A 25794-nucleotide genomic window follows, 5' to 3' on the forward strand; every position below is an offset into this window, starting at 1 on the left:
AAAGTCCTAACAGAATTTCCTGTTTTATTTTTGTTTCCCGTAATATAAGGCTTCATGCCTCCTGAGCCATGAGTGGCAAAGGGCGGGAGACAAGATCAGAGTGACTGCACTTCCAGGAGTGATGAGCAAAAATGTGACGGGCTTGTCGTGTTGATTTTTCACACCACTGCCTGGGGGGGCACCTCTGTCATGTTGACATCCAGCCCTCCTGCCGCTGTGCTGGGGGAAGCACAGGAGAAGGCAGTGGAACTCTGAGGCTGTTTCCTCCTATTGTACATTTTGCCCTCAGAAATAGCAGGTTGCCTCACTATGGCACACAGGCTGATGTTGTCTTCCATTCTCTCTCACTTTTACCTACCAGCTTCTTCTTTCCTTTTGTTTCTGGTCATGGGGCTTTCTTGGCAAAGATACTGGAGTGGCTTGACAATGCACTCCGTGAATATCTATAGGCATTCTTTCCAGTCAATCTGTTTAGGACCCTATTTGCATAAAATCACAGGGGATCAGGTTTGGTGCCAGTGCCTTCATAAACAAAATTAACAGTCTATCAAATGGACTACGTACTACTATATCATCAACGCCCAGAGAAAAACTTCCCCGTGTGATCATGTTCGCTTGACCATGGTATGTGAGCTTATTCATTGGTGAAGAGCACCAACAGACCTCTGATAATCCAAAGATACATCCAATGTGTACAGTTCTAAATATAATACTAACCTTTATATTCAACAAGACAGCAAAATCTATAATTTAGTTTTTACCTTTGCAGGCACCAATAGCAAGGGTTTGGATCAAAATTTAGTTATACTGAGAACGGACCTCTTGAACTCAGTGGGACTTGAGTCCCATTCATTTCAAGAGATCTGTTCTGACTAAATCTGCACCCAACCAATTGAGTTTCAAAGATTAATCATGCACTGAATGAAACAGCCTTTCCTTTGAATTGAAGATGCTGTTTCAGTTGAAATAAATGAGAAACAGCTGCTCCCATTTACAGTACTTTTGCCATGCCATTCCTGACATCCTCAGAGAACGGGGCTTGCAGGAACACAGGAACATCTTTAGTCAAATAGAGTATGAGAGCTTTGGAATCAGAACCAGATTGGGCATGATGTTAAACATGGAACTGGACCTTATACATTCCATTTTTGTTTATCAAAAATTCATTCATGGGAGGTGAACAGGCAACCGGAAATGATACTTAGGGGGAAAAAAGCAGTCCCTGGTTTTGAGAAAGGACAAAAGAATACTTAGCTGAGAGTAAAACCAATATGCCCTGTATTTTAAAAGCCAGTAAAGCCTGGTTTCACATGAGTTGAAGGGTAAGCAGAAGAAACAATTTGTTGTTGTCGTCGTAAGTTAACTTATGGCAGGGTTTTTTGTTCAAGGAGTAGTTTCTCACTGTCAGCCACTCCATGGTGAATTTCCATGCCAAGCGGGGACTTGAACCCCAATCTCCTGCATTCTGCTCTGACACCCTATCTACTACACCACCCTGGCTCAAAAGAGAAATTTAAATACCTGAAAGGCTATAATACAGAAGACAGTACACACTTGTTCTTTGTTTATCTAGAGTCAAGAATTAGGACTAAGGGATAGAAATGAAAGAGCAGCAGGATTCAGACATATTTTAGGAGAGATCTACTAACCACGAGAGCTATAATTCACCAACAAAACCGTGTTAGGAAATGGTTGGCTGTCCTTGCCTGGAAGTGTTTAAGGAGAGGACAGACTTGCACCTTGCTCAGACAATATGTAGCTGCTTCCTGCCGATTTGACACAGAAAATGAGTGGATATTTGGTCTTCACAGATTATTCTGGTGTTATGATTCTATGAAATGAATTTACCAATCTGGGTCCATGTTTCTGTATAAACCAGCAGAGCTACTCCCATAAAAGTACAATGCAGGATGAGAGTTCTCAATGTTCAGAAGACTCTCATCCTGCATATTCTAAGCTCATCTAATCAACAAGTGCCTTATTGTTTCCTGTGGCACCTAACAGTAGCTCAGTGGTTTGCACGCAGAACATCCCATATTCACATCCCAGCACCACCAAATAAGGCTTGAAAAACTCCTGCCTTAAATGCTGGCAGGCTACTGCCAGTCAGGGGAGAGGGAGCCATGGTCTGACTCAGTACATATAAGTTATCTTCCAGTGTTTTAATCCATTTTTTCACCATTGAAATGTACTGAGTTGGCATTTTCAATAATCCCTCTACTGCCATTCCAACTCTGTACTATTATTTATATGACAGATGCGCCCAGAAACCTTGTAAGTGTAGGAGGTGCACAGTAAATGACAAGCAAAAACATCCATGCCCCAGAGAATGCCAACCTAAACAGATCCTTTAGAGCAAGGGTTTTGAATCGTTCCAGTTTGGGGGAACCTTTTCCACACTGTTGAGAGACCCCAGCAGTTTGTTACAGAATCCCCCTTGATACAGTTCTAAGGTGCCTACTTAGCTCATATAGGGTACTAGTCAGAACTACTATATACGACCAAAGTGTTGTTCTGCTTGAACAGTGTGTGCAAATCAGAATGTCCTTTACATCCCTTTAAGGTTGCACACTGCAGAAGGCAATCAAGCAATATAGGACAAACAATTTCAGGGACACAGTCTACATGATTACTCCCCTATTAATTGGGGAGCCCCTTATTAGCTTTCAAGGGTGCTCAGTGTACCCTGAAATATGCTTTGAAGGTCATGTTTATTGAAACGGAGTAACTCAGCAATATCAATGGGAATGGCAATTAATCAATAGGATAAAACCAGGGACTGAATTAATGCTGTTGTCCAAAGCCTGCCACCATACAGTTGTCCAAAGCCACTCTTGCTCCTTGTTGATGAAGTGTTGGTTCACAATGCTTATTGTAAGCTCATTTTATCTTGTCATCTTATCATATTGTTACATATATTGAGGTAGGTGGTGGGTACACAAAAAGGCAAATAAAGTGTTTTGTTTTGGCTTTGGTAGTGTTATGAGACCTTTTAAATACAGTACAGCTTAGGACCTCAGAGCACATCTTGATCCAACCCTGCTGCATAGTGTCACCCAGCAGTGTTTGGAGTAATGCTCCTAGTAAGTGTCGTTACCACCAAACACGAGTGCCCTCTCCTGGAGATGAGGCCAATTTGGGGTGTTTTGGGCAAGGCTACCCAAAATATGAGTACAAATCTTTCTTGTAACTGATAAGAGGAGGCAGCTCTTGTTAGTTTTCTTTCTACTGCTATAGTTCAAACTGTGCTGAATGAGTCCAAGAGTAACTACAAATTCAATTGTACTTCATAAATACACAATTGTGTAAATTGTGCCACAGATTTAGAGGTGGAAACTTTAGGGCTTATGCATGCAGATGCACATACACTTAAAGTCCCTTGAGAATGAGGCCCCAAGCTGTAGCTTGCTTAGCTTATGCATAAATCTGGCACTGGGGGGTTGACACCATTTTCATTTGCCTCTATCCTTTAGCATTGTGGGAAAGGTGAATGATGGATAGGTACAGCTATCAGGTATAACTTGTAACATGAGGACAATCAATCAACCAAGGCATAAGGTTACCATCCATGGCAGGCTCTGCCAGGAGGCCCAAGCAAGCCCAGTGCTAATTTATACCCCAGTTGAAAGAATGCCTACCTTCTCTGTTGTTTTCCCATACACTAAACTGCAGTTTAGCATATGGCATGGTTCTTTCCCCTCTTCACCCCAGAGATTCTATACCAGCACAGATCCCTGATTTACAGTGCAGGCAACACAGGCCAAAGAGCTACCACAAGGCTGTACCAGTTAACAGGAACATGTGACTTTTTGGAGTTGTCTAGAGAAAAAAAAATCTTCCAAATCTTGTCAAATTTCCATCCGCGTCTGTGTGAGATACAACACGAGCTTCGCACAAGTGCCATGTGCCAATGTTGTGCCTCAGCAAAGGGAAAAGATGCACTAAAATGGGCTGAACTGCCCATGCCTCATCGTCCTACCCCTTTTGTATCAGGTATATAAGTACATACAATATGTCTAACTGAGAATCAATCCTGTTGAAAGAAACAGGCCTGCCACCATCACTTAAGAGCTTGATTCTAACCTTCAGAACATCGAACACAGGTCAGGGGTCGGTCAAGTTCTTCCCACTGTAGACCATGCAGCCTCTCTCAGCCACAATTCAGTGGACATTTTGCAACTCAACTATCCAAACAAACTGCACCAGAGCACACAGAGAGTTCTGACTCCCATCCTCTGAAGATGCCGGCCACAGAGACTGGCGAAAACGTTAGGAAGAACAACCGTCGGAACACGGCCAAAGAGCCCGAAAACCCCACAACAACCATATACATTCCTTTCCCTATACAGTATCTAAATAGGCAGATGAACATGGCTAAGTAGTACTGTACATGCTTCACATGTACAGTATATGCGATTTTAGTCATTAAATGTAATAGAGGGCAATCCCACATGGGGGAAAGGTCTCTGACTTCCTCTTTATGTGTCTATATGGTAATTGCACAATGCAGTTTTAAAATTGCTCTCTCCCTTCCCTTCCCTGGCTAGAATTTATTGAGGAACGGGAAGTTATAACCAAACCTTTTGGATAGGAAAAGATATACCCATAACAGGCAACCTTGCACTGTCATTACATATTGGACTGTGATGGCATGGAACCTACACCGTTCATTGTCTCATCATGGGGCCAACATGGGCTGAATCCCAATACTCATGTGTTGTGATGATATGCAGTAATTAAGAATAAATAATCTTGTAGAAATTCCTACTGAGACTCAGTATGGTTCTATAGGCATATCTCCATTCCATCCAGGCCTATGATAAGCAATTGGTATTGAAGTGAATTACCTGTCTCTTTCCCCACTCTCTGCCCCACCTTGGGTCCCCTTCTCCCAGGGGTTAATGCATGACCTAAAGGCTTGTGTTTTGTAGTGCGCACTCACAAGCATAGCCCTCCCTAATTCCAGGAAGGCATTTATACTTGCTATTTGAGGGTTTGGCTCAACAGTTTTTAAGAAAAAAAAAAGCATATGTTCAGAGAACACATGCTGTATGTTTGGGCCATTGCTCAGCTAAGCAGCAAATGGACTGACCACTCACTCTGGTCATGCCACACATGACTGTGTGTACATAACAGTATAGTAAACATTTATTTGAAAAGCTGCTTGAAGGTATTTACTTTTGAGCAGAAAAGCGAGAAGCAGAAAGAAGCATGCCTTCCCTCCGTTGGCATTCTTTCACTCCAAATTCCACCTTGCCCAAGGAGCCTTATTTATTTATTTGAAACATTTTTACTCCAATTTTTGTCCTTAAAAAGGACCCAAGGCGGCTTACATCTTTGAAAGACAATATTTATAGCTGAAAACAATGAGTATGCAACAGTGGTTTACATCATTAAAAGACAATATGTTAAGCGAAGAACAATGAGTACAAAGAGACTGCTTACAACATTAAAACACAATATTAAAGTTAAAACAATAAGTATGCAAATATTAAAAAGGAACAAATACCACTCTGAGAGATGGTAAACTGAAATAGTACTAAAGACCCAGTCAGAGCAGCCATGTTTAACAAATCATCATGTAGCCAGCCACTGAGGGAAAGCTGGCCTGAAGAGAAGAACCAGCACTTTGAATTGTGCCCAGAAATTGATCAACAGCCAGTGGAGCTTCTGTAACAGGGCGGTTATGTGATCCCTGTAACCAGCCCCAGTCAGCAATCTGGCGGCTGCAGTTTGGACCCACTGAAGTTTCCTGACACTTTCCGCAGGCAGCCCCACTTAGAGTTACAGTAATCCAGCCACGAAGTAACTGGGGCATGTGTGACAGTGGCCAGATCAGATATCTCCAGAAATTGTTTTAACTGTGCAAAAGGCACTCCTCACCGCTGCCGAAACCTGGGCATCCAGGCTCAGGGATGAATCCAGCAGCACCCCCAAGCTGCGGGCCTGTGTTTTCAGGGGTAGTACAGTACAGGCCACAGTCCTATTCCTTGATCAGCCTTTTGCTTGACCAGGAGCAGCCCTGTCATGTCTGGATTAGGTTTTAGTTTATTCACCCTCATCTAGTCCATTACTGATGCAAAACACTGGTTTAGAGCCGGAACAGCTTCCTCCGATTTAGGTGGCAAGGAGCCTTAAGTTCAATATTAAAACAAGAAAGAATGAAAGAAAATCAGCCACTTTCATGTATCTAAGCATGTAAGATGTCATCTTATCTTTAAAGCAGAGTATTGGGGTAGCGGGGGAGGGGAGAGTGTGCTTTCTCTGTTTTGATTAACTTTTTCCTATTTAAAGAGGGAGATGAAATCTTGTTAAAGAAATTTACCTGCAGGGCTAGCCAAGTATGTGAATGTCTATGGACCAACTTAGCTGCTTAGCGGCAATGTTATTCAAAGTTCCACCTTCTCACTGGCAAAATTTAACATGGCATAATTTATTCAGGGAATGAGGGGAAGTAAAGACCTGTGACATCCAGGTCACCTGTGACAAGCTTAAATATAAGGAAATAAATTCTGCCTTGTCTTCTTTGTGCATAAAAAAACCACATATGGCTGTCCCTCCCTTCTGCATACAAGCATTCCTGGTTAATACAGACTTTCTGCTGTATGTGCTGAGACTCTCTTTCTAAAGGTTCCTGGGCAAAATCTCTCCACAAGTTAATTTCTATGGACCACTTAAGTATTGCTCTAGGGGCACCAAGTCTGATGTAGCCTCTTTGGAGTATTCAGTGCGACAGACTGACAGCTGCTGTGATAGCTGTGCTGCTGAAAGGGATGGAACCAGTTCCCTGTCAGCCACCAGGAATTCTCCAGCTGAAAGGCAGCTGAAATGGGTACAGAGGGCATGTGCCATGACAGAACAGGCCTCTGGGTTTGTTCTTTGGTGTGCTCTAGAGCAGTGGAGGCCCCAGCCTTGGGCCTCCAGATGTTCTTGAACTTCAACTCCCAGAAAACCTGGCCAGCAGAGGTGGTGGTGTGGGCTTGTGGGAGTTGTAGTCCAAGAACATCTGGAGGCCCAAGGTTGGGGACGACCGCTCTAAAGGGATACCAGACTACATCAGTGCAAGCTGGAGAACTGATACAGGGTGTCCAAACCACAAGTTGTCAAATGGCTGAACAAAAAAGCCAGTCTGCTTTGTACTGTTCTACGTTAGGTAGTGATGTTCCTCAACTCATTTTCCAGGGCAGACCAGTCACAAAACACTCACCCCCATTCAGGACATATCTGTTGACTCCAAACTTTAAGACTAGAGGGAAACCCACATGTGTTTGCATGCAGAAGATGCAAAGTTCAATCCTTCCATCACGAGTTGAAAAAGGATTTGGTAGCAGATCATGTGAATGATATCACTCTGAGACTCTTGGGAGGCGCTGGCAGCCAGAGTAGGCAATATTAGGATAAAGGGATCACTGGAATGACTGATAAGGCAGCTTCCTGTGCTCCCCATGCTTCATTGTCCCTCACTGTTGACTAGTTGAGGAACCACTGAGTCACCACGACTTGGTAGAAGGTTCTGACCTCATTTAAGAACTACAGATCAAGATGAAAAGAAGCACTGAGTCCTGCAGCTCATTAAATATCCCTGCTGAAACAACCAGCATTTTATGCAACTGTATGAATGGGAAGACTGACTGTGCTACATAGATTAATTATCACAAAGAGCTTCCTCAGGTAAAATGCTTTTAGGAAACATTCATGCCCCACCCTCCCATTCAAAGCTAATGGCTCCACCATCATCAAGATCCTGAATCTTATCTTTCATGCATTTCATTTGTTTATACCAATGTAAGAGTGATACCTTTTATTGGAAGGATTGTCATAAGTCAGAACTGACTTGACAGCACATTATTATTTGCTGTTGTTGCTGGGCTAGTTTTATTTGATTTCAGTGATTTTATGGTTAAGTCTGGTTTTAATTGTTTTCATTGTGTTATGAAGACCATAAACTGCACCGAGCACTACTTTGTAGTGGAAATACCGGGGGGGGGGGGGGAGAAGGAGGAGGAAGAGGAAGAGGAAGGCACTTAATATATCCTATGGATTGATGTTGGTCTGCTCAAACATCCAGACACAGCCATAAAGCATTGGGAAAATCACCAACCTAATACAATTTTCCAGCCTAACACAATTAATAAAGTTATTAATGAGAACAACTATAGATAAGGACAAATTTGGCCTTATCTATAGGACTAAGAAAACATTAGCAAGCAGATGGAAATGATTTATTCTTGTGCAAAAGTACAGGGGATGTGGTATCACAGATAGAAAGTCAAGCTGAAACTCCGGTGCATCTTACTACTTATTCAGTCATCGTTATTGCTCACGTCACACAGTCAACCCAATTGCTCACTCAGATCATGATCTACTGTACAAACAATCCAGCTTCCATCTGTGGATCATTCTTGCCTTTCACAGAACCTTGGGAAGGGATCTTTCACCTTCTTTAGCCCTATTAAGGAACGTACTCAAAACACATGAAGGCTATGAGGTAGGAGTCTGACACACCAGCCCCACTCAAAAAATCAGTGCATATGCTATTACTACCACACAAAAGTCTTGAATAAAATTTTCACAAATGCTTTATTAAGTGTGCTATGAAATCTCTTGGTGATCATGGACCTTACTCAATGAGGGACCCTGTTTGCAGGGAAACTTCTAAATGTATTCGCGAAGGCTTTCACAACCGGGATCTAATGGTTGTTGTGGGTTTTTTGGGCTTTTTGGCCATGTTCTGAAGGTTGTTCTTCCTAATGTTTCACCAGTCTCTGTGGCTGGCATCTTCAGAGGACAGGAGTAGGAACTCTGTCCATGCCCTGTTGATGATTGTTGGATAGTTGAGTATTTATAGCTGTGGGAACAGCTTTTGTCCTTTTTTGGAGATAGTGTGATCAGCATGGTTTTGTTGTGGATGTATTGTTGTTATAAGGGGGAAAGATTATCTGTCACTGTGGTTGATGGGTGTCTTTAGCTGGTCTTTTGTGTGCAATGATCCCTGGTCCTTGTGGCTGGGTAGAGTTCTTGTAGAGTCTTGTACCTCCCTCGACATTTCCTTATGTCTCCCCCAAGATGGCATGCCCCCTCATCTGAACAAATGAGTGTTCTATGAATACTGTTTATGGAGATATTACTAGTAAAACTTTACCTTCATCTTTTCCGACCATGCTAATTTATACATTATTATTTCACTGGTTCTGAAGGCATCCATAGTACTATTTCCCTCTGATAGATCTGACAACATTTTATACTATAGAGAGTGGTTGCTCTGTTTATTCAAGGAAGAGGATAGGTTGTATACTCTTTCACAAATATAAATAAACCAATGAAACATATGGACTTATAGTATACACAACCAAACTCTCTGTGGCCGGCCAGCTAAAGTGAACCTTTGCCCCCTTCTGGGAGTAGAATTGAAGAGTCTGTGACCTCACCATAAAGTGACCATGTTAACCTTGTCTCAGGAATAGCTGAAAGACTCTATCGGTAGCTTAATGGCCTCCTGTACCAACAGGAGGCTAGATTGCTGAATAAATCTGTGAGAGAGAACACAAGTGCCACCCAATGGGCTTGCATGAAATTGCCCTGAAACAAGAATTATATCTGTCAAAAAAGGAAACACCCGATAGAGAGTCTCTCTCAGCACATTCACACAACCAAATTAATATCATGGCCACCTGCCTCAGGCCTTAGCCCTCATGCCTTCAGGCAAAAAAAGGAGAATAAGGCATGGTCCCCAACATCTCAAATATGTTTCCTGTCTCGTCTTCCTCTCTGAGGACATTCATGCCATAAGCATGAGGGTCTGAAACGGATTTATTTTCATGATTAGGTAAATGCAAGGGTAAGGTGGGGGGGGGGAATCTGGAACATTTTCAGCAGATGTATGCAGAAGCTCAGGACTGGCTATTTTTGAACAGATAATGATGAATAAGGAGGAATTGTCTGACAACACAAAGACTGCAGCCAGCCTAGGAAAAGCAATCTCAGAGCAGGCTGTTGAAAGGGGGAGGAATAAGGACATCAGAACAAAAGAAATGTATTTCTGAGCTGCATATCTCAACAAGAAAAGAAAACGCACAAGCACCAAACATAAAAAGACACTGTCACTTATTCCAGCCCAAAGGAAAAATAGCAAGACTTTAAGGGGAAAATATGGCCAGAACTAAATGCTACAAAAGGCGCATGGCTGCTCTTGAAGTTACAGTGGTGAATTTCATCCTCTTCTCTTCCCAAGTAATCTCTGGCAATGCAGGATGCCATATCACTGCATGGAGACATTCCTTGTATCCTCTTCTCCATTTCACAGGTTGCCACATGCAGAGGTGAAGAAATTTACATGCAATGCAGTGGTAATTTTACTGGTTGTTGCCCAGAACACTGTTGGTGATTTATGTGTACATAAGTTAAATGGCATAACTCATAGCAGCAAATGTGCTATGAATAAAGAAGGCACAAGGCACATTACCAGGTATGTGCCTGTTGCAACTAATCTGGTGTACGCCCCATAATGTTATGGGCAACGTGTTAGTTTGCAACAATTCACCATGAAGAGCTGCACAATTTAACTTACACAAATCACCAACAGAATTCTGGACACAAGTATGGAGTGGGAAGGAAGTAATATTGGCCATGGGTACTTCATAGCATTTAATTTTGATCTAGAAGAAGATAATAACATAGTTTAATGTTCTGATATTTTTTACAAAGCATTCACATACTTGATACAAGAGTCATGACTAACAGAACTTTATAAAAAGACAGCACAGTCATAGAATGCAAAAAAGGGGGGCAACAGACAATGGAAATTAAGTACCAATTAGAATAACTGTAAAAGACAGCAGGTGTCAGGTATATAAGTTCCATCAGCTTTGTAGACTTAAAAACAAGCAATCAACCAATGGGGATCTGTTTTAATGTGTGGGTCTGAGATCTATGAGGCAACCAAACACTTCTGTGAATGTTATGATTCCTGCCCAATTCCAAATATAGTTTGTCATAGAGAAGGTTGAGATTTTTAAAAGGCAGAAATAGAATAGATTTTACTATCTGGGATTCATTTCAGTGTAAGATTCTCTAATGTGTTGCCTTTCAAAAATGAGAATATAACTCATAAAAAAACACATTTGATTTTGCAGGTTTTCATCTCAGACACCTTTGCAGATTAAAAAAAACCATCAGGAGAACTATCCTAGGAATGCTTCAGCATCATGCCACTTTGTATGTCTTTCGGGGAAGGAACCAAGTGGGAGATATGCAAGGATCCTTCATCAGATTTCACTGAGTTTCTAGATGGGTTTCCCAGATTCTAGAAACTGATCACAGAGGGTCTGGGATTCCCCCTCCTTTCACACTGGACATTCAGGCAAGGGCACTGGACAGCAGCATTGATATCATCAGCCTAGGTTGGAGCCCTGGTGCTTCTGAATTGGCAGTAGCAATAGCATCCAGTCTACCTTGACCCCAGGCAGGTCAAACCCTGGCATGCTAAGCATATCCAGCAAGATAACTGGGGGACCTACAAGACTATTTTCAGTTCAGAGATAATGGATTGGTCCTTGTTTTCTTGGGACCCTTTGTATTCCCACCTCAATCCAAGTAGGAAACCAAATACACATTTCTGTAGCAGTGCTAAATTCAATAAATATAACAAATGTCAGTAAGTACATTCAAAGGGAATTCACATGGCATTTGGGAACTTTCCATGTAATCCTTTTCCCATTCTATATTTTTGCTTAATTAAGCAACTGGCATTCTGCAATTTGTTACTGTGATATTTAAGTACCAGAACATAACATGCACATCACACTCAACGAACTCCTTCTAACAAATTGACAAATTATGCCTTTGCCATAAAAAAAAAATAACCCCGAGCCAGATGGAATTCATCAAGGCTTACATGAAAAGTGAGGTTTGCCACCAGAGCAAATGCTGCTGGAAGCACAGATGAGGAATGCCACGGATACAGCATTTGTGGTAAGTAAGATTATAAGCCTCCTCTGTTTGTACATTCTTCTAGTATTTTGGACAAGGACAGGTGTCTGCTGTTTCTTTTCTGACACTTTCAAATAGAAAAGGAGCATCCTCTCTTACTGATGGGGAAAAAATGGAGAATGCCATTCTGTGGGATCTAAGGCAACATACAACAAACACAAATATACTCATGCTCTGCCTCCCTTCAATGAACTAGATCAATATATTACCTAAGCTGATCACCACCTCATTCGAGCATCAGTTGCTCAAACATTTTAGATGTCCCCCAGGCTATTTTTGATTTGCAAATTTGGGTAACACTTTCTATTTCAGATCTGAGTAGGAAGTTATTCAGGGAATTCCCCCGGCTGAAACATTAAATGGAAACAGAGAAGAAAGCTCTATTTGCTAATTTGCCATCCATGCTCCCAGTGTATTCCCACCCACACATAAGGCAAGCCAGCCAACCTGGTATGCGACTCTGTGTAGAGCGCCAACTGCAGCCTAGTCCCACAAATGTTGTCACTGCAGCTCTCCACAGTCAGCTGAGTCCCATATTTCAGTGCATTTTCCCCATCTCTCTTTCCCCAGCAAGAAGTGGATGGGTAAGTGTCCCTTTCTGAGCCTTCCTATCCCCAGGCAAGCTGGCTAAAACTATAGTCCTTTGCTAGAGATATCAGTGTTTCCAAGGCAACAAGCTGGAATTTCTTATGAGGCAGCAAAAAAGGGGGGGGGGAAAGGAAGGGAGAAGTGGCTTGGAAAGAAAAATGAGGGCATGTGGGGGTGTCAAAAGGAGCACCAGTGTCAATATCAACTTGGAGATAGAGTCAAGCTCCCCCTTGCCTTACTCATGTCTTCACAACATTGGTTTACATGCCTTGGCTTTCAGGAGGAACATGGGCTCTACCTTTCATGATGGCTTGATCACCAATCACTAGTGGCAAGATCAGGGCCAACAAATCAAACTATACTTATTTCTGGTAGGGTGTTACCGCCGTCTTAATAAATGGCTAATCTGGGTCAAAGAGGGGAGCCCTACATCAGGAAGGAATCCTTTAACGCAGTGGTTTCTAACCTTGGGTAACCCAAGTGTTCTTGGACTGCAATTCCCAGACACCCTGGCCAGCATAGCTTGGAGTGAAGGCTTCTGGGAATTGCAGTCCAAGAACACATGGGTTACGCAAGGTTGGGAACCGCCGCTTTTACAGGTTTCTAAGAGCTCCCTGATGAAATTATCATGTTCTTTTCCACATGCTTTAAGTTCCAAAGAGTTTTATGGTTGCTTTTATGTAATTTTTAACTTGCTGTTTGTGATCCTGTTTTCCTTGTTTTCATTCTATAACTTTTTTTTTACAAGCCACATTGTGAAAATTTCTGTTCCACTGCAATCTATTAATATTGAGGAGCCTTGTGATGGAGTGGTTAAACTGCAGTACTGCAGCCAAAACTCTGCTCATGACCCTGGTTCAATCCCAGGTAGCCAGCTTGAGGTTCACTTAGCCTTCCATCCTTCCGAGGTCAGTAAATTGAATATCCAGCTCAATGGGTGAGCGGGGGGACAATGTGTAGCCTACATAATTAAATTGTAAACTGCCCAGAAAAAGCTTCAAGCACTATGGGGCAGTATATAAGCAGCAAACTTTGCTTTTTAAAATTTCAAATTAACACATGCATAAATAGTCTTGTAAAGCACCTCCCAGTGTCTGGCAGCCCTTCAAGTTCCTTTTGGAATAGAGCAATAATTTCGATACTGTATATTCTAGAGAGGTATGCCTGAGACCATGATGCACTCTGTCTCCCACACCCAATCTCTCAAAAGTCTGGTTGCTTTCCTGTCCAGGAAAGGGAGAATATAAAGCCTACAAATAATAACCACAAAGGAAATTAAAGAAAATGTGACAAAATGTTATCTATACGTAAGACCTCCACAAATTCCATACAACTCAAAATAACGAAACTCAAAGTGTCTCAAAGCTCATTTTCCAGTTGTGAGAAAGTAATATTTTAGGTGTTAAGGAGGTAAAGCACTACTCATGGAGCTTTCTGGAGCTGCAATTCACCTTTTTTCCCTTCTCTTTCCTTTTTTTCCCTTTCCTTTTTTTCCTTTTTTCTTCTTCTTTTTTTCTTTTGCTAGAAAATTAGGAGGGGGCCCTAGGGCCACAAACACAGCCTGGGGAGACTTGGCTCACCTTGCTTTAAGGCATAATCAAGTATATTTCCTATAAAAGGGTCTTCATCAAATTCCTATTATGACTGGAGGAAATAAAATCAGACAGTCTTGTGGTACCTTACAGACTAACAGTCTTATTGTGATAAATATTCTTACAGAGCTTATGTCATCAGAAACATACAGCAGCCCCTGTTGGCTTGTGAATCATTGGAACCTTTCTTCGAAAGCCTAGTTGCCTGTGCAATTTTACAACCTGCCCATGGACATATTTGAAACATGTCTTTGAAAAATTGGGAAATGATGTTTGGAGTCTTAAATGTGGGGTTTGCATGTGTAATGTCAGCTTATACCTTTTTTTCCAGAGAGTAAACCTTTCTGAAATCCATGCAGGAGTTCCTCTTCGCTGATGATGCAGCTGCTGTTGCCCATTCTGCTGAAGAGCTCTAACAACTTATGAATCCAACAACTTATGAATCATTTTAATAAGGGAGGCCAAGATGGGAAACTTTGACATCTGAGTGTTCAGCCTGGAGGCAGGCGGTGCAGCATGGCCTCTCCCAATTTGAAGAGGCCCTTGTTCAGCTGCCTGAGGCAAAGAGGCAGTCCCGAAACAAGCAAAATCAGGGAGCTAGACAGGGGACAGATTGTATTTGTCTTCAGTGTGGAAGGGATTGTCATCCTTGTATTGGCCTTCTCAGCCACACTAGATGCTGTTCCAAGACCTCTATTCAGAGCACGTTAACATAGTCTCTCGAGACTGAAGAATGCCTACAAACCTTTCTGAATTTAATGGAAGTAGACTGAGTAGTATGACTAGACATGTATAGGATGGTGCTGTCACTGTCTTATGTTAGCATGCAGAAACTGGTTTGTTTGTTTTTTTTGTGAGGTTATTGTACTACAACCTTGTTATGTTTTCTTGAAAATAAACAGGGTCCCTGATGGAGAAAATAGGTTTTTAATCCCTGATGGAGAATCAGAGACAGATTCACTCACCAGGACCCCTGGAGATTCAGAATGTCAGAAAAGAAGCAAAGAAAATTTGACTAGCTTTCAAGCCAAGCAGTAGGACAGTTTGAAAACCCACAGTGATAGCTGTGCACCTGCCTCAGGAACAGGGCCAACATTAAAACCAGACGAGATGGATGTAAGTGTAGCTTAAGTGGAATTGGTGGAACAATGAAGACATCAAGGAGAGACAGGTAGGAGGAAGAGACACTGAAGTAAGTTAGGAGGATTCAGAGGCAGGCAGGACTTTGATATTACAGAGAGAGAGAGTTTAGTAACTGACAATTGAAACACTTCCTATTGGGATCATTCCATATGGATAACTTATCTTTGGACCACATTTCCTCCAGAATCCTCCAGCCCGCACAGCCTGTAGCCATGTTGGCTGGAGGATTCTGTGAGGTGTGGTACAAAGTCCTGGCATTTCTGAGGTCTGGTAAGGACAGCCAGAAAGCGCTTTGGGGCAGGGGAAAGGAAAAGGAGGGAATCTGTAGTAAGCACTGTGGATTGTGACCTTTTTGAAAGAAAAAGGTCCCAGTCCACGGATACAAGTCAAACAGGAAAGCTTGAATATACTCACTCCCACTCCTTGCGTTGTGCCTGCGGTGTGTTGTGGATCTTGTGAGCCTGATGGGCCATGATGATGTCACGGTGATCCACCACTCCTCCACGACGCTTGTATGAGAGAGGCTCCTGACCCATATAGTGGTACCAGCTGCCAAGGAACGGGTACTCGGGGCTGGTAGGCCCACGGCCATCATGCACGGCTTCATAGTAGCTTGGAGGGGACAACAGAGATGATCGGACCACAGCACGCCTCGCCATCCATGGGAATTTGGTGTCGATCCCAGAGGTTTCTGCCTGGCTGGCTTCCAGGGAGTAGCTGTGAGATGGGAACAGAAAGGGAAGATTGATGAAACAGATGAGCTTGGTGTAATTGTTGCATGATGGCATAGACATATCTTTTTATTATCAACTCACTCAGAACAACCCCATCAAATCTTTGGCTGCTTACAAGATGGGGCTGCTCTGTGCTATCAGGCCACATCCTATTTACTCTATAGTCATCCTATGAATTAGCAGAGGGCCTTACCATTAATAGCCCTGCTTGGGTCTTCCAAGCTCAAGTCCATGGATTCCTTTACTGAATTAAAATCTTTATTGCTTTAAAAGATACCCATAATTCGACAGCAGCACAATTTAGGAGAATTGGAAGCTGCTTATATTGGTGGGATAAACCGCAGAAGCCTCTGTCAGCTGCAGGGTCAGAAGACCAGCAGTCGTAAGATCGAATCCACGCAATGGAGTGAGCTCCCGTCACTTTGTCCCAGCTCCTCGCCAACCTAGCAGTTCGAAAGCATGTAAACGCGAGTAGATAAATAGGTACCATCTTGGTGGGAAGGTAAAACGGTGCTCCCTAGTCATGCTGGCCACGTGACAACGGAAACTGTCTTCCGACAAGCGCTGGCTCTATGGCTTGAAAAACGGGATGAGCACCGCCCCCTAGAGTCGGACACGACTGGACTAAAAATGTCAAGGGGAACCTTTACCTTTACATATATTGATCAGAACACTGGCCCTTCTAGTTCAATAAGATTACACTCTGACTGGCAGTACCTCTCCTTGGTTCCAGGCAGGATTCTTGCCTTCTAGCCCAGCCTGGAGATTCCCTACTATTCTGTGGTGATCTACTGTCCAAGTATTAACTAGGCTCAGCCCTGATTAGCTTCTAAAATCAAACCAGGTTGGTTGGAGGTCTTCAAGCAATGGAGCAAGCAGCCACCATTTTTCCCTGTGGTGAAGTGATACTGTCTTGGCAGATACTTCTTCAATAAGCTTGCCCCGGATGGAATAATGGTAAGTGGACACTTCCAACCTTTCCTTCAGCCACTGGGCACTCCTATGTGATTAGCCTGCACAATTTATAATAAGAGGGAGGGGGAAGGAGCAGTGAGGTCAGAATGGGAGGGCCAAGAGGATGCTGGGTTTTGCCTTCAGAGATAAATGGCAACTAGACTCTGGTTCTTTTTCCAGTCTGTTTGTGCCCCTTGGGAGATTTTGTACAGAAACTAAAAATAAACAAAAGATAATGAGGCCCTGAGGGGATTTCCAATGCCAGTATAAACCCAACATCAATCCTCAAAACTTTGTCTTATCTTTCTATACGACTAATAAAATAAAATAGGGAAGACAGAATATTATAACATCTTCCCTGGGGCACATTGCAGCACAATTGTCAGGATATGTATTGCCACTAGAGGACGCTCTCACCACCAAGAAATAATTTTAAAAAAACATCAGAAGGAGTAAATTCTTGGGGGGGGGGGGAACTGGTTTCATTGACTACTCTGGGCGGCTGGTACTTAATGCAAACATCAGCATTCTTCTGAACATACCAATACCTCCCATCTTATTTCTTAGATATTGCATTTGGGACACAACCGAAAAATGGCATTTGCCAACTTTAAGTTCACCATTGTAGGAGTGATTTGAGGATTTCTACATTCCTATTCTCCAGAAATTATGGATGCTCAGCAATAATTCAGCACCTTTGAGAGCCACACAGACCCTATCCTTAGCCTTCTTCTATATATGTCTCCCTTTCCAGGAAAAACAGTAAAGAAAAAAATTATTTAAAGAAAATTAATTTTTAAAAGCACGTATCAAAATCTTTGCTGCTCTAACCATGCAAAAAAAAATGAGCTTGTTGACATCTCATCTCATACACTGCCAGAAACATTAGCAAATCTTTGATTCCCCCCCCTCTTTTTTCTCCCTTAAATTCAGTCAGTTGCCAAGTCCTGTTGCTTTTTCTCCACAATACTTTCAAGGCTTTTGTGACATACTAGGGCCCTGAAACCTCTTGCAGGCATGACCAAGGCTGTCTGCTGAGTCCTGAAACTCGCTAATATCCCCCCAAAAAACTAACTGCTACCACCTATAAATTGACAATGAAGCATTCTCCCATTCACCATGTAACTCACAGCCAGCATGTTGGGTAAGACTAACGTTCGAAACTATAAATCAGTAAAGATATTTATTGATGGAACAAAACATTCAGAAACATAGTTACTTGATAAACAATATAAAATAGTGTACTATAGGATAATCTAATCACAAGCTCCCAAACATACGGTGGTTGGTGCCCGTGTGATTTCAGGTATCTATGTTGGCATCGTCCTCCCCTATTTTTTTTTTACATTTCCGTACTGATTTTTTTAAAAGAAAGAACATATGGTGTGCACGAGTACTGCTGAGTGACATACAGGATACAACACTAGCTTTACTTCCAAGGATTGCCTTGGAGCCCACAAAATAAAACGAATGGGCAAACCTAGGAAACCACTTTATTTGGATGGGAGCCTAGGAAATAAAGATAAATGGGGGGTTGGGGTGGGGAGCACCTCTGCAGGTTGGGAAAGCATTTGGGGTTGGTTGTAGAAGAAGGTAGGGACCATCCTTGGAGGCTAGGCAGAATGGTGCAGAGCAAAGGAGTATTTTGACTGTGGTCAATGTTTCTGTGTACTTTGTCTGCTTTTGATTTTATTGTGGTGCTTTAGCTGGTTTTGTCCATTTGTTTGTTTTGGAGTGCTGTGTGCTACTTTCTCTGTGCATCTGTCTATGTTGAGGCTTGTTTGCTTTTTGGCAGGTGTGTCCTGTGGGCATATGTTTTGCTTGTGCGTTTCTCAGAGCATTGCCTGTTTGCATTCTGTGAAACACGCATTTTGCTGTTTTGTGTGACTTGGCATTTAGGGCTTAGACCCCATCTCTTTCTCATACACAATTTCTTCATCATGCTACTCCTCTCTGAACCTCCTCTGTCATTTTTCTACCCCTCTCCTCCTTTACTGATTTTAAAAATCTTCTCAAGAATTCCATCTGCTTTTCCTGACTTTTTTCTAGTGTCTCTCTCATGTGTCATTCACTCAGACTCCATCCATCCAGGGAACTCTTTCCTGCCTGTCGTTTCTCCATTTACTCCTTCTTTTTTTTCCCCTATTCCAGGTACCCACCTTATCTTTCCCTCCACTGCTTCCCCATCCCATTGTATATATAGTCCCAAACAACCAGGCGGTGCACACGTCACTACCTGAATTGGGGGGAATGGGTGTTTTACATTCATGCTAATAAAAAAGAAACCTTGAAACTGAGTATTTACACAGACACGTGGACACACACACAGCCCTTTATCTTAAAATGGGGGTGAGAGGGACAACAATGCTGGTTTTGAATTTATAAAGCATTCATATTTGAATGTTTGAGTGCATTTATTGATGTTTCTAAGAGACTTCTCCTCTGCAACCCTGGCTGCATCATGGGTTCATCTGAACAAACCTAGAGATTGTTTATTATTTGCACTATGATTTGTATATACCCCACACAATATGTTTCAAAATACTAGTGTTTCCCCCTTCCCTCTCTTAGTATCTTCCTGCTTTACATTCTAGTTCTGTGATGCTGGGGTTCAATGTACCTGCAACCTTGACAAAGACATTGTAACTATCCTCTGCAACCATGTTCTCTGTGGTCTTCTTTACTTTTGTTATATCTGAATAGCTCAGTGAGTTAAGCATCTGGGTTAGGAGTTCAATTCCCCACTGTGCCTCCTGTGAATACAGCCAGTTTGTGTGGCTATGGACAAAGTGCATAGTCCCAGGGTGCTCCCCCCCCCATAAGGATGGACATAAGTCAGAATTGGTTTGAGGGCTCATGATTGTTCTTATCTGCTTTATACTTTATGAATTTACTTGATCAAGGCTACTACTGTACAATCCCTAGAATGTGTTTCCCTTTTGTAACCAACGTAAGCTTCTCCTTCTAGCTGCCTTTAACAATGTTATTAACTCTCTCCCTCCACTGTTTATCTTTTGCCCATGTATTCCTTGTGGCCTTCTTTCTCTGGCACTCCCTTCTACAGTACTCTTATTCTATTACGCTGCAAAAGAATCTTCCATAGAAGACACTAGTCCAGCTACAATGAATAGCCCATGCTTCCCTGATGACAGGTCCACCATCACATTAGGCATGTTCATATAAGATCATTGGCACTGCTAATTAATTAATCTCTTTCTGCTCATCTGAAGCAGTAAAATGTCTTTTGATGGTATGGCAGCAAGTCACAACGATTTCCTATCCCTTCTTCTCCCTCAGTTCCCATTAATATAAACCTATGTGTAATATGTAAGTATGATCTCACCACAGTCAGTCCCCGTAAAGCCCATGCATCTGAACATAAGAGATTTACAGTGCATGTTTAACTCTCAGACCAGATTGTGCACCAAGAGAATGTCAATGTTCAACTTTTTGTGATGCTCAGAATTTGCCACCAGACATAACAGTGTCCTTCTACTGCATGGCAAGTTTAGTCCTGCCAACCCTCTGGAGAAGAATGTCTGGCTGTCTTGTATTCTGGCACAAATATCTCCTATATAAAGAAGGTCAACAGAGAAAACACGTGTCTATCACGCAATGTAAAGTAAACAGACATATGGTTAAGAATGATAACTGACAATTTAAAGTTATTGGCCTCAAACATGCCTAAGATTACATTGGACTTGGACCACTGTTTCCAAACTTAAATATACAACTTTTAAAAAAAAATCATTTAGAAACACTCAAGGAAAAAAAGAGGGAGGGGGTGAAAACAGTCTGCTTTATCTGGATTCCTTCAATCCCATTTTAGTGGAAAAGCAGCCAATCTTCCCTTCTCTTCTACTAAAATGTCTGAGCAAACGCAAACAATGCTGGAAGGAAAGAATATCATAGAGCCACATAAGAAGTAATTTGGAACTAACTGATAGTTGTAGCACCTATAATTCCTTAGAATCTCCTTGCAATCTTTATGGGTAAATCCTTTGTTTCATATCTTTCATTTTGCGTTCAACTTTTGGCAAACTGGAGTAAAAATTTATTTATTTTATTTATTTATTGGACTTATATACCACCCCATAGCGCTACAAGCACTCTCCGGGCGGTTTACAATTTTTAATTATACAGGCTACACATTGCCCCCCCCCCCCCCCAGCAAGCTGGGTACTCATTTTACCGACCTCGGAAGGATGGAAGGCTGAGTCAAACTTGAGCTGGCTACCTGGGATTTGAACCCCAGGTCGTGAGCACAGTTTTAGCTACAGTACAGCGTTTTAACCACTGCGCCACGAGGCTCTTCTCAGCTTCTTACATTTACTCTGTCAAATGCCACACACTCTGAGAGTCCAGAACAAGTAATATCAATTCCCAGCAGTCAGGTGATCTATAGCAATCCTAATAGGGTTTCCAAGATAACATGAGAAATCTGAAGAACAGTTCGACCAGTGCCATCTCCCCTCCTGTGAGTTTCCATGGCCAGGCATGAATTTAAACCCAGGTCTCTAGAGTCTTAAGTCAAACACTCGGCCCATCATACCACTGAGGGACAAGAGTGGTTGATTAACTGAAACAGCAATCGCTGGATCAATAGCATTCCTGATGATGTTTGCAACACAGCTCTAAACCTTCTTGCAGGTTGCAAGCACTAAAAGCCAACAGTTGCTAACAACAAATTGCCATAAATGCCACTTCTGAGAACCTTCCCTTATTTGTTCAATGTAAACCGGAGGCAGCGTAGCGCTAAACAATGTCACTCTTGTTATCATCTGGACAGCCTTGGCCTCTCATTGCCTTTACATTCTAGAAGGACATAAGCACCCTTGGGTCACTATTGCCACTTCCTGTCTTCACGCACTCGTGCACCAAGCAGATACAGCAATGACCAAAGCACACAAGTGCGCCTCAAGAAAAGTCGACAGTTTGGTCTGACTAATTAATTTAAGCCACTATGTTAGTTGCATCAGCTCTTCCTGTAAGAAAGCCAAATGCAGGAAAACAGGGTTCACATTTTAATCTGGGCATTGTGAGTATGGGGCCTTCATGGTTACTTTCTCTCAGATAACAAAGGCTTAGGAGGAACAGATGGAGACAAGAGGCTGGAGACAAGCAGCCCCTCCTGAATATTCAGTAAACTCCGGAGGGTTACAAGAGCCATATAGCCTGGCCAAGCGCTACATGTAGTGCACACCAAAGTATAAAATTATTCTATCCCTATATTCTAGCTTCTATTGTTCTACTTTCCAAGCATCACAGGAAGACAATATCTATTAGAAAGGGAAAACATTTTTACATTTTGATAGCCTTTCATTTTGTAAAAATGAAAGACGAAAGACATATCCCAACTTTCTGCAATGGCCCTAACAACTATGGGCAACGACACAAACCTTGGATGGTGAAACTAAGGGAAATAGAGGATGAAAGTTAACAGCCATTTCTGTGTTTCTTGAGCATGCTAATTCCACTGCTATGCTTTTCCCATTCGCTCAGTGGCATAGGCATTGGTTATGAGTTTGATTCCCCACTGTGCCTCCTTGACAGGAACTAGACTCCATAGGGTCCCTTTCCAGCTCTGCAATTCTAAGACGAAGATGAAGATGATGTATGAACCAGGATATTCATATTACTGTGTGGCTAAGTTCTCAACAAGGTTTTAACCTTGCAAGGAAAAGACTTTCTGGAACACAAATTAAAGACCGCTCCTGCATGTGGCCCACAGTCTGTACTTTGTGTACCTACAATAACCTTAAAGGGATCCAGGTTTGCATTTAGGAATTCTGAGGGTCAGTTTGCACATAGGGAGTATGGAACTCAGAACTCCTAACATGCTTAGTTTGTGGGAGAGATATAAAATTTATGCATGTCCCTCTGGTAACATCACCACCATTGGCATTAGTAGCAGACAATGTAGAGTTTGAATTAAGAGCAATGACAGTTAATAAACAAAAAGCAATGGATCTTATTCCTGTGAAGATATTGGAAGAAATTGGGACTTGTAGTCGAGTAAAGATGGCCAGTCTCTAAGACAAGACAGGAGAACCTGCTGAACCCTGTCTGTAGGTTACAAAGTGTCTGTTAGTCTTGTGAAAAGGCCGCATCCTGGCAGAACAGAAGGCTAGCGTGTGACTGACATCAAAAGAGTGCAGAGATCTCTCCAGAGAAAAGGAAGGAGATGGGGAAAAAACAGGTAAAACAATAGACTGGGAAAGATGGAAGAAAGCATGCACTTTCAGAATGAAGAAATGTCCAGATACGCAACCACCTTGTTTTTGCAGAACTGAAGAAAAGGGAGATTGTGGTGGAGTGCAGCAAGTTCTCCAGCTCTCCTCATGATGGCCACGAGGAAGTCCATCTTCAGTGTTTGGAAACACAGCTGAGTAGTTGCCTGTGGTTCAAAGGGAGGCTGAATGAGACCGAGAAGAACCAAAGTAAGGGACCACTGAGGAGGGGGAGGGCAGACATTCGCAAAGAGATTGTGGACCTCTTTGAGGAATTGCTTAATTGTAGGATGGCGTAAAAAGAGGGACACCAGAGAATCCTGGGGCTGATTGGCCACAATGGCTGAGAGATGAACTTTGGTAGTTGAAAAGCAGAACCCATCTTTCTTTAAGGCGAGGAGGAAATCACATACAAGGTGGAGAGGCAGTTAGAGCGGGAAGAAACCTTTGGAGAAGGTTAATGTCTGCCATTTATATGTATAGAAACATCTGCCTGAGCCCTGGAGAATTTCTAGCAACGTGGGGAAGGCCTCCAGGCTATCAACGCAATGGAGGATCCGGCCATTGCTCTGAGAGAGGATGTGAAGGGACTGGAGGAGGTGAAGATAACTTTTGCAACTCTAATGGGGAGGCACAAACCAGGCCTGTTGAGGTTACCAGGGGGTGATCAAGATGGTGTTGGTCTTGTCTCAACACAGTTTGACATATCACTCTGTGTGAGTAGTGGGAGCAGCGGGGGGGGGGGATAGAAGAGTCTTTCCCTTACAGCTAGAGAGTTTGGTCCCCTTGAACAAAAAGGTTGCATTTTGTATTCTGGTAGGTAGCAAAGAGGTTGACTTCTGGAAGGTCCCAGCAAACAGTGATGGAGCGGAAGATGGCCGTGTCCAGTTGATCCCATCAGAGGATCAACCAGGGCATTGTCTACTCCTGGTAGGAGTAGCAAAGGGTGGGGAAATGTGGTAATCCAAGCACCATTCCCAAAGAAGAACCACTATGTAGAGGAGATGTAGGGAGTGAGTATCACTTTGCCTGTTGATGTAATATATGGCAGTCGTATTGTCTGTGACTACCAGAAATACATTCTGTTTGAGAAGGAATAGGAAAGCTTTGAGGGCATCAAAAATAGCTAAGAGCTCCAGCTCGTTTATGTGTCAACCCCCATCCAAAAATGCCAAACAACTGTGCACCTGAAGACCCACACAGTGGGCTCCCCACCCTGAGAGGCTGGCATTAGTTGTAAGTTGAAGCTTCAGATGGAATGGGGGGGAAAAGCGCCCCAAGCTGGTGTTGGTGACCTGGGACCACCACTCTAGTTTGGAGATGAGTTCCGGGGTGATATGGAGAAGCTTGGTCTGAGGGTCCTTGAGGGGGTTGAACTGAGAGAGGAACCAAGCCTGGAGAGACCTCATATGCAGCCAGGCATGTGGAACAACAGAGGTCGTGGATGCCATGAGGCCCAGCAGCTTCCGTGCTTTCATGGCTGTGAAAAGCACATTCAGGGAGAAAGCAGTGACCAGGGCAGTAATCTTGTGTTGTCCTCTCCACAGGGAGGGAAGCACGGCCTAAATGGGAGTCTGACATGGCTCGGATAAAAGGAACTTTTCTGCATGGGTGAAGGATGGACTTTTGACGGTTGATCCAAAGATCAAGGTTCTGCAGAATCCAGAAAGTAAAAGACACATCCTGCTTGGCTCTGTGTCAGGAGGGTGTGACCAGCAACCAGTCGTTGATGTATGGATAGATGTTGACGCCTTGCATGCACAAGCAGGCTGCCACACTAGTGCCATGCACTTTGTAAAAACATGTGGGGTGGTAAAGAGGGTGAAGGGAAACATCTTGAAACATAAGGCTAAGGAGCCAAGGGAGAAGAAGAGAAAATGTATGTGGTTCAGATGGATGTGGATATGAAAATAGGCATCCCGCAAACCAATGACAAAGAACCAGTCTCCCCATTGGAGAAGTGGGAAGATGGTCTCTAAGGTGCTCATGGAAATTTGGAGGCTGTGAACTGTTGATGTTGTGAAGGTCGAGGATGGAGGAGGCCCCTGTCCTTTTTGAGGACAGTAAAGTAGCAGGAGAAAAAAACTGTGCTGGTTGTCAGATGGGGTGACTAGTTCTATGGTGTCTTTGCTGAGGAGAGTAGATATTTTGAGGTATAGAGTTGGGAACCATGGTGTGGGTTTGAATATTTTGAGTGGGGTTATGGGTGAAATTCTATCATGTATCCATGCTGAATTATAGACAGAACCCAATGTCAAATGTTCTGAGTTGCCACTGAGGGAGGAAGGGCAAAAGATTGGGTGGGGAGTCTGCAGGAACTTTAGCAGAAGGAGATCAGAAAGACTGTTTCACCTTACAGTTGGTGGCGGTTGGCTGACAATATTTAGAATGAGATGTCTTGGGGGTGTCCGTTGCATTGGTTGCATAGGTTGATATGGCATAGGGCATCTGTAAGGGTAGCAAAATTGTCATTGAGTGGATTGGGGATATATTCCAGACGCTTGGCTGCATTCCTTGTCTTCTGTAGGTCTTCCATAGTGTAATCAGTTTTCATGCTGAACAAGC

General features: G+C 42.9%; 1 protein-coding gene across 7 annotated transcripts in view; it reads right to left on the minus strand.

Annotated features, from left to right (window-relative positions):
* The window catches only part of CACNA1A (calcium voltage-gated channel subunit alpha1 A), a 355947-nt gene that overhangs the window by 304415 nt on the left and 25738 nt on the right, over window positions 1–25794 (minus strand). For all 7 annotated transcript variants that reach the window (XM_078385849.1, XM_078385848.1, XM_072990312.2 and 4 more), the window contains exon 2: window positions 15726–16028. In XM_078385849.1, coding sequence (XP_078241975.1) covers window positions 15726–15970 — 245 coding nt within the window. In that variant the 5' untranslated portion in view covers window positions 15971–16028. The remainder of the gene's footprint in view (window positions 1–15725; window positions 16029–25794) is intronic.

Source organism: Pogona vitticeps, chromosome 2, assembly GCF_051106095.1.
Source record: "Pogona vitticeps strain Pit_001003342236 chromosome 2, PviZW2.1, whole genome shotgun sequence".
In the NCBI taxonomy this organism is placed as follows: domain Eukaryota; kingdom Metazoa; phylum Chordata; class Lepidosauria; order Squamata; family Agamidae; genus Pogona; species Pogona vitticeps.